General features: G+C 43.5%; 1 protein-coding gene across 1 annotated transcript in view; it reads left to right on the top strand.

The window, feature by feature from the left end:
- The window catches only part of LHPP (phospholysine phosphohistidine inorganic pyrophosphate phosphatase), a gene marked incomplete at both ends in the record, with an annotated part of 13847 nt that extends 6083 nt beyond the window's left edge, over positions 1–7764 (top strand). Inside the window, one exon of the mRNA XM_010015473.1 lies at positions 7673–7764. Within this exon, the coding sequence (XP_010013775.1) occupies positions 7673–7764 (92 nt within the window). The remainder of the gene's footprint in view (positions 1–7672) is intronic.
- Between the last annotated feature and the right edge of the window lie 2086 nt (positions 7765–9850).

The following is a 9850-nucleotide window of genomic DNA, read 5'->3' as shown; positions in this document are numbered from 1 at the left end:
AGAGAAGTGGTTGCAAAAATGCTTCAGAGGGAAAACCCCCCCAAACATGTTTGTCCATTGTGCTAGATAATATGAAGTAGATGAATGAGAACTGACAGCCAAGAGGGTAGATGCTAGCAGGTGGGGATCTGTTGAATTTCTTCTGCCCTGTTCATGCTTCCTACCCTCCTGAAAGGCAGGACATTAGTTTCTCTGCTCGTTTTGAGGGTTCTTCTTGTCAGCCTGTTATTTCCCTTTTCATACCTGTGTCTGTCTCTCTTTGCTCTGACTTGTGCCCTCCATCCCTCTACCCACTTTAGAGTCTTGTATCCCTCCCTTCTCTACCGCGGCTTCTCCTACTTGTACTCATGTTGCACATTCTTACTCTCCTTCCTCCCAAACCATATAGTTCAAAAGACCATGCACTTCTGTTGTGAAATGCCTTTATTTGGAGGCTAAAGAAAACAATACAGAAGAATCAAAGTTAGTTTTCCCAGGAACTATGGAAGATATTGATGAGAGGTGCCCCGGTGCCTGACATTCTGCTTGGCAACTGGAGGCTGCAGCATGGTGGAGTTGCACCCAAAACATTACTTGCTCCCTTTAGCGTCACACTGGCTACCTAAAAGAGAAAGATAGAAGTCAAATACTTTCTAATATTGGTGAGTGTGAAGCACTGACTGACCCAACCTCCTCCCATGTTGATGGATTCATCCAGAAATGTGCTGACTGTGTGATGCTCCCTGCTTGCTTAGTACAGCCCATTTTCCCCCTGTCTTTGTAGCTGTGCCCAGGATCCTCTTTATTGATTTGTTGTTATGTCACACAGGACATCCGGATGAGTATGACTCCCAGGCAGCAATGAATTACAACATAATAATTCCATCAGGGGACTTTGGTGACATTATAAACAACAGGAGTGAAGTTTGGGTGGCTTGTAGGTCCCTAGAGCCTGGAGATGAAATTATGGCCCTGTAATTCAGTATGTGCTTGACTTTTACTTCATTATAGAGTGGGGAGATGGAAAAGACTGAGTAGGCTGTATAATCCATCTCCTTCCCCATGCAGGAGTGTTCCCTGCTCCATGTTTATTAACGTTTCATCCAGTTTGCAGTGAGCCAGACAATTGGCCTCCTCTCAGTGCCTTAGGGACAGTGTTCACAGTGGAGTAGGTCTTGTGGGCAGGCAACTCTTCCTGAGATCCATCGGGATACTTCCCTTTTAAACTGCATTTCCTCATTTCTAGTTTTACTCCAGATAACAACCAGAATAACTGCTTGGTATCCTGGATATCTTCTCCCTCTGATTATCTCCAGACTTGTTACCATTACAGTAGTTGTCTCTTACTAAAACCGTGTGTTTAACTCTCCAAGCTTCCCCTGGGATTTGGTCCCTCTGCACCTTGACCCCCTGCAGTGATCCCTTCAGTTTGTCAATATCTTCCCAGTAACAAGAGAGCTCATCCTGAACATAATATCCCAGGTACAGCCACGGCAACTATTCAGTCCATCCATCCAACCAACAAACCAAGAAATCCATTTCAGACACAGTGGCACTTGAAGTAGCTGGAAAAAAGAACAAAGGAAAAAAAAGCCCACAGACCTCAGCCCTTGGATACTACTTGTGTAAATCAGATGCATGAAGGTTTGTGTTTCCTTCCTGCTTGTATCAGAAATGAGTAGGAAGGAAGTCGTGGCTGCCCCACCCCTGGCAGTGTTCAAGGCCAGGTTGGACACAGGGGCTTGAAGCAACCTGCTCTAGTGGAAGGTGTCCCTGCCCGTGGCAGGGGTTGGAACTGGATGAGCTTTAAGGTCCCTTCAACCCAAACCAGTCTGGGATTCTATGTTGTTTTTGAGTTTCCTATCCTTGTGACCCTGTGTAGTGGCATTCCTTGCCCTTTTCCGTAGGCAGGATGGTGCTGTTGTCCTCAGACACTCTTTTCCCCAGCTCCAGGTACACCAGGACTGTCAGCCCATGGCACCAAGGGAGAGTATCATTATAGCGATGTGTCAGGACACTGTAACTCCTGTCTCAAAAACTTTGCCGAGGAAACAGATTTGATTTAATGCATCAAAACTGGCAATAATAGTCCCATAGAGTGAGTTTCAGTGAGTTGTTGCCATCATAGAATGGTTTTGGTTGGAAAAGACCTTAAGATCATCCTGTTCCAGCCCCCTGACACGGGCAGGGACACCTCACACTAGGCCATGTCACCCAAAACTCTGTCCAACCTGGCCTTGAACACTGCCAGGGATGGGGCATCGGCTGCAGGAGGATTTGGGTACAGAAAAGCAGTAACAGTCCCCAGCAGAGGTTACTTATTCATTCTCTGCTGTTTGCCATAGTGCTACTAGTGACTAACTTTGTATTTTGACAGAGATTTTTCTTTGCCCATATAGTTTCTAGTGCTAAATGCCATCAGTTTGTTGTAATAATATGTCTAGTCTGTAGGTGTGATTTTTTGTATTCAGAAAGATTGGAGATGGAGGCAGTGTGTGCCTAACCAAGAGGAGCACAGCAGACACCACTGCATAATGGCACCAGTCACTCCATGCTTTGCCTAGGCAAAACATAGGAGTTAAAACCTGGATCAGGATGCACATGTGTAGGTGGAACAAATTACAGCAAACTAGCTTAATTCCAACATCTTTTCTTAACTTTCAGTGCTTGATCTTGCAACTTTAATGTTCTTTGAGAAGGATTTGCAGGTTGTTTTAGTTTGTCATACATAATAATAGAAAGTCAGTATATTCAGTTCAATAATTTCCTTAGTAATCCACTGCATTAGATTTTAATCTGTCTCCTGAATGAGCTCTCTACTCCTCTGCATTTGTAATGACATGACAAGGACTGGGTTTACTTGCCTTTGCTTTCAGAAAATGTTTGCCAATGATTTATTCCACTTGTGGAATGCATTTAATCCATCCCATCATCAAACCATTTGAGATGGGCTGTGCTTTGGAAAACATTACAGTTTTCTTCCACAGCCTTTTAATGAAGAATACCTTTGTAATAAAGCTGCCTCACCACAGTCATTCCACACAGTGGCAAATCTTACATTTCTCAAGCTGCTTTAATCAATAATGTTATCACCAGTCATTTCCCTTGATAACTGCTTCTTTCCAAGACCCTGACTTTGCCTCCTGCTGCTGAGATGTTTTCAACCTGCACTTAGAATACGAGGAAGTCCCCAAAGTCCAATTTTCATTTTAACCTTTCCTCAATGGCCTAGAAATAACAGATTGACAGTATTACTTTAATAGATTGGAAATTTAAACCTCTTAGAGGTAACCAGACCTATCTTATGCTTCAGTAATAAGACAAAGAATAACACGTCTTAAAGGTTACTGAAATGCCTAATTCATATGTTTTAAGGCAGCTGTAACAGTGGATGATTTTTACAGCTTTATAATAAAACCTAAATAATGTTAAGGTTCTGGTAGTTTTATATAATCATAAAAAGTTCTCTCTGTAGCAAATGGTCCTGGTTTAATGGGAGTTATGGCAGGTCATGTTGGAGTGCATAAACTACAGGTAGTTAAACAATTCCCATTCCTGCCACCTGCAAGTCTCGCATGGGAATTAGTGGGGCATGAGAGCAGAGGGAGGTCACCTCGAGAGGGGCACCAGCATCTCCTCCTTGCTCCCTGGCTGCCACAGGGGGAGGTTTTCCGTCCCCAAAACAAGTGGGAAGTGGCCAAGGGAAGTCTCAAGCTTGGAGTCCTCCGGAAAGAATACTGAAACCAGGCTGGTCCTGTGGAAACCTGCCCCGGAGGGTTAATGTATTACTGTGTTTTACCTGCCTTGTTGTATGCTTTCTCCCATCACAGGCATCAAGTCTTTGTATGTTTGATGTAGTTCCAAGGTAGAAATGTAATTAAGAGTAATACAGGATCCTGAAGCTTAGGAGATTACCAGTTGGACGAGGAACAGGGAGAAAAGTAAATGCATTGTATTTCTTGTGTAAAGGGGTTTAGTACATTCATCAGGATTTTGTGTGTAAGATTTATTTCCTTATGTCCCCGGCACATTTAGCTTAAGGTTATTAAATCTTTAGCAAAAATCTATTTAGGTATAAATATGTTTGACTCTAGAAGCATTCCCTGTGTTGTTGAAGCATTCCCATAATCTGTTAGCACACTTCTTTCTGTACATCTCTCTGCATCCTCTGTAGCCTTCAGCATCCCAAGTACCATACCTGAGCTTGTCCTAGTAGACACTGAGCCTGGCTGGGGAATACAAGATATCTTTATCTTTCTGCCTCACTCATTTTCTTACTCCATGATTCCTTCTCTGATCAGTCATTTTTCTGTGATTTAGTGAATACCAAAACTCTTGTTTGCAGACAGAAAATACCCAAGGTTCCCATTCACCACCTTAAGAACATCTCTAAGGGTTTATTAGTGTTGGCTACTTGTGTTGGGTGAGAGGAGTCAGTCCCCACCTCCTCTCAGCTCTGGGTCTGTGGCCCAGACCACACCAGTAAGACTGATGTCTGATGGTGATCTCTGTGCCACAGATGTTTGTCCTGTGGGGATTATATTTTGCCTCCCTACCCCCAAATTCTTGAAGGTCATGTTCATCCCCTCCGTTAGCACTGTCAACCGGGATGGAGTTTGATGGGGAGTCTTAAGAGCAGTGGCTTCGCTCAGCTTTGGCACACGTCTGCTTTCTTTACTACATGTGTACAACCACACACACCACCTCTCACCAGCTACAGGGGTTAGGAAGGTATAAATGACACTCATCTTAACCCTTTGGCCATCTGCCTTAAACCAGGGAGAATGTCTTTCTGCATTTTTGACCTTCCTTTTAGTCAAGTTTTAGCTGATCTAAAAGAAGTAACTTCCACAGAATAACTGAACAGTTTAATGGTGTGATTCGTGTATAAAATGTGAACACAAACAGCGGTCTTTTAATTCTTGCTTTCAGTGGCTATGTGACCTTTCAGTTTTATATCTTTCTCTCTCCTCTTCCCATATTGCAGTCGGAGGGGAAGTTAAACCCAGGTTTGACAGGTAGAGTTTTTTCATTTCCCTCGGCAGCACACCTTTTGACCTCTATCTTCTTGCCAATGATTTTTTAAATCCTAAATGATTTGGGAATAATTGCTCCTCCTTTAGTGATTATTGCCCTTCACCGATAGTAAATCTGTGAAGTCCCTGGGGGCTGGAGTACAGTTTTGTATGCGTATGCCACAAGCTGGCCTGGACAAGCATCGCTGCTCATCGCTGCTCGCAGAGCTGCCAGGACTCTTGCAGGAAAACTTGCCCAGACAGGGGGAAATACAGCCCCATTGAGGAAGTGAGAGCTCAGTGGGCTGCTCTGCCCCACTCTGCCCTTGCCTGTGTTCAGAGGACATTCAGTTCCAGAGTATGGAGAACATAGGAGTGGAGTTGGCTTTGCTTCAGGAATCTCATCCTGAACATCTGGGTTCAGGCTGAGGAAGGGCAGAGGGCATCTCTGCGCCTGGGTGCTCTTCCCTGTCCTCCCTGGGGAGGTGTTGGAAGGAATTTTATAAGAAGAGAGGATTATAAACTACTAAAGCCAGTGGTTGAGAATGATGGTTTGTTTTAAAGCATCTTGTGGGGGAAATTGGTAATGGGAATTGGAATTGCACTGCCTGGGAGCAGTGTTGCCAGGTTCGTTGCAGCTCTGCACTTAACACTGGAATTGTTCTGTTTTCCTCATTTGTACATACATGCTTTATTTACTAATTACTTAAAATTAACCCATCATAGAATCATGGAGTGGTTTGGGTCGGAAGCAACCTTAAAGCTCATCCAGTTCCAACCCCCTGCCATGGGCAGGGACATCTCATACTAGACCAGGTTGCTCCAAGCCCTGTCCAACCTGGCCTGACAAGACATACCGCTTCTGGGCAGAATAAGCAAGGGTGGGCTTGAATAAACTGTTTCAAAATAGACTACTTCAACGTGGAACCAGACAAATGAGCCTTGACCTGAGGGAGCATCCATCCTGTTACATCCCATCAACTGAGAGAGGATCATCATCCCTTACATGAGCAGTATTACAAAGGAACGTGGAAGATAGATTGGGCTGGTAACTACTATATTTAATCTTGCACACTGCACCTGATGTGTTACTCAAAAGAGTAATAAGTCATTACCAGCTGAAGCTGTTCCAGATATACTTGTTCATAGCTCATGGTTTATGAATGCTTTCAGAAAATCTTCTGTTCAGCTGCAGCTTTAGGTTTATCCTGAGATTTCTTTACATGCTGTGTAATACGGGGGAGAAGATTATGGTGTAATTAGATGATTAATAAAAGCAGCTCTGGAGCTTAAGTGTTTTTAGACCTGTTCAGTATGTATGACCTAGTCCTGCCCAGCAGACTGCTTGCAGAGTGGGAACTGAAGTGTGGGTGACACAGAAAAAGAGCTGGCTCTTGTATGGTTCCATGCTATGTAAAAAGGAGTGTGAAAAAGAGGACCTTAAAGTTCATCCAGTTCCAACACCTGCTAAGGGACACCTTCCACTAGAGCAGGTAGCTCCAAAGGCAGCATTAATACTAATGACTTAAAGCCTCCTTCTTGCCTTCTTTTGGTTTGTTTGTTTAACAGTGTGGTGTGAAGCAACTTGGTGGGATAATAGATATTTCTGAGCCTGCTCGTGAAAGCTGTTTTTCACACCAAACAGCTAAAGCTGAAGATTTCTGATGCACCAGCTAAGCACTGGTGCCTGTTATTACAAAATTAGGACTGGGGCTATGTAAATATTCTTCCTTAGCAGATGAGAAGGGAAGAGCAAGAAAGAGCCTGAAAACAAGGGCAGCATCATAGTGTACTTTGGGAGCTGCGTGGGGGTTGCTCCAAGCCACTGTGTCCAACCTGGCCTTGAACACTGCCAGGGATGGGGCAGCCACAGCTTCTCTGGGCACCCTGTGCCAGCGCCTCAGCACCCTCACAGGGAAGAGCTTCTGCCTCAGAGCTCATCTCAATCTCCCCTCTGGCAGGTTCAAGCCATTCCCCTTGTCCTGTCCCTACATCCCTTGTCCAAAGCCCCTCTCCAGGTCTCCTGGAGCCCCTTTAGGCACTGGAGCTGCTCTAAGGTGTCCCCTTGAGGAGCCTTCTCTTCTCCAGCTGCCCCAGCCCAGCTCTCTCAGCAGGGTTGGAACTAGATGTTGTTTAAGGTCCTTTCCAACCCAAACCATTCCATAAATAAATTATATTTTACAGTGGTTTCCCAACTTTCTGCATCAGCGTGAGAATGGGTCAGGATCAAGCTTAGCAATTTACACATCTCAGTGACCACAATCTTAAGCCTTTAACTGGTTTTAGAATACCAGTTTTAGGAAATGTTCAGAAAGTGAAGTTGAATTTAAACCACTTGGAGCATAACATAAGTGGGTTGTTAGGACCAGCATAGGCCTAACTTCCCAAAATTCACCATCTCCTTTGAACTGTGTGCCAGATCACTTTGATTTATGTTACTGATTACAAATCGCACAGATATGTGCTGCACTAGTACATTGCTGGAGGAGCTATAGCATGAATTACATTCAAGGTAGGATGACTTTTACTCAATACGATGACAATATTATCTTGTTTAATTTGTCTGATGGCAGTATTAAACATCAAATCAAGCTGTTTGTTATGTCAGAGGAGTGTGACGTATGGCAGAAATAAACCTCACTTGATGCCACTTGTTCTGTATGTCATTGCTTTGACAGGCCATCATGATTGGAGATGATATTGTGAATGATGTAGGAGGTGCCCAGCAGTGTGGGATGAGAGCTGTGCAAGTGCGGACAGGGAAGTACAGGTCAGTGCACATCCTACACCCAGCACTCCATGGGGGAATCATGGAAAGAGGGGGCAGAACTGCAGGTAATGATTCTGCCAAACCACTCTGTGCTCCGATTGCCTTACAACACATTCATTTCTGAAAGAAAATGAATTACGCTTTGGAACGTGGTACATACTCAAAGTGAGTGCACAAGATCAGATTTTCCCATTCCTTTTCCAGTGCTTTTCCCATTGGTGGCACAGATTTGCAGTCAATACACACTTGCATTTGTTGTCTGAACAAGCAGCTCCTTGTGCAGCAGTTTGGCTTGGGTGGGTGATGGCGTTTTCAGTTGCAAAACACAGTTTGGGAAAACACTCTGAGTACAAAAGTGGCAGGAAAAGGAAGACACATTGTCTTTGATCTCTTAATAAATGTTTGCTGTTAAATTACTGCTGTCATTTTTCCATCACAGGGCATAGAACTGGTGTGTTTCTTGGGGTTTTGCTTATTTCTTTTCCAGCAGCTGGAAGTGTTGTTCACTTGCTATAAGACATGTCTGAAGCTTGTAGCAGGGTTAAGATCATAAAATTTGACTGTCGACTCAGTGCTCTCTGTGGGTCATCTCTCACAGCTTTATGAAGGACTCCATATGTCAGTTATTTCCTCCAGACACTTATTCAGCTCTGAGATGTCTGAAATGTGTGAGCTGCTTCTCCACTTCTCATCTAATCCGCGTGCAGGCTTCACCTCTTTCAAATGACCCTTCAAACCCTTCTCCATGCAATTGTCTCCATCATCCTGTGCTATCATTGACCCAGGAGCTACCTCCCTACAGACCTGACAGGGCATGGTCCAGGGCTGACTGATGGAAAATGAAGCCATCATCTGATGCTCAGGCCAGGGTAGGTTTGAGGTCAGCTCAAGGTGACTCTCCAAATGCAGTGAAGCATCGGTCCCTACATTTAGTGTCTGGATTCCATAACACTCAAAATCTCCTCTTAGCCATCTCTTCTTTACCATAACCGTGCCTCTTTGGGGTAGGTTCAGTAGCACCATCTGTCATTTGATAGATTTTCAAATAATGAGACTGTAAAAGCAGGATACTCTTTTTGGGAGGGAGGCAGCAAGCGAGAATGGTGCTTGCCGCAGGCTATGTGAAAGGTCATTGTGTTTTCAAGTCAATCTGTATCTCAACTTTCCTTTTAGTTTGTGTGAGGTGATGAAATAATACCCAGTGCCTTGATTCTGATGGACCAGTAAGTGATTTTTTCTGAGGAAAAATACAAGTGTATTGTATTTTGTGTCTCTTTAAGATAATACTTCTCAAAATCAGTTTTCTATCTGAATAAGGCTCAAAGAAATCCCAAAGATTAAAAAATTAAGCATAGAGTTTGTGCTTTTGGGATTATTTGTCTGTGATCCATGTAATGCCATTAATTTCCTAAAGGAGAAAGAAGGATCAACAGTTGATTTCATTGTGATACTAATGGGATCACTTTGTGAATCCACATCTTGATGTCACCCAGATACAGGTGTCAGTGAAGGAGGTATCTCTGCACATAGAGATAAATTAGACCTTTGCTACTAAACAAATATCTTCTGTGATGCATTTTGCTCATCACAGAATAAGCCACAGGTGATGCTGCATCCAAACTGTTCACGCAACAGGCATAAACTGTATATACACACACATACACATAAATATGTATAATCATATGCTGGAAAAACATTTTCTTATGTCAAGTTTGAGTCATGATTTCACAGCTGAAAGGGAATCATCAGCTGTTCTAGATGGGGGAAAAAGGATTGTCTTCTGTTGTTGTTTCCTGTCTCAGTGTGTGGTTGCTGTTACTTGGAAGCATGTACTGTTGTATGGCAGAGAACTACAGAGGGGTATCTCTCTAAATGTGGTGCCGGACCTGTTGTTTGCAACTGTGAGTAGAATGAAATAGCTCTTGCTTGCCAAGAGAGGTTAGGGATGTATGTATTTACAGGAATGAGTGATTTAGCATGCAGGGAAAATCAAAATACACAGTGAATATGGAGAAAGAGGGAGGAAAAAACCAAGAGAATGAAAGCTGATGGCAAGATAAATTAAAAATAACTGAAAATTCAGTTA

Source organism: Nestor notabilis, unplaced genomic scaffold, assembly GCF_000696875.1.
Source record: "Nestor notabilis isolate BGI_N333 unplaced genomic scaffold, ASM69687v1 scaffold4205, whole genome shotgun sequence".
NCBI lineage: Eukaryota > Metazoa > Chordata > Aves > Psittaciformes > Psittacidae > Nestor > Nestor notabilis.
This window is presented reverse-complemented; position numbering and strand designations above follow the sequence as displayed.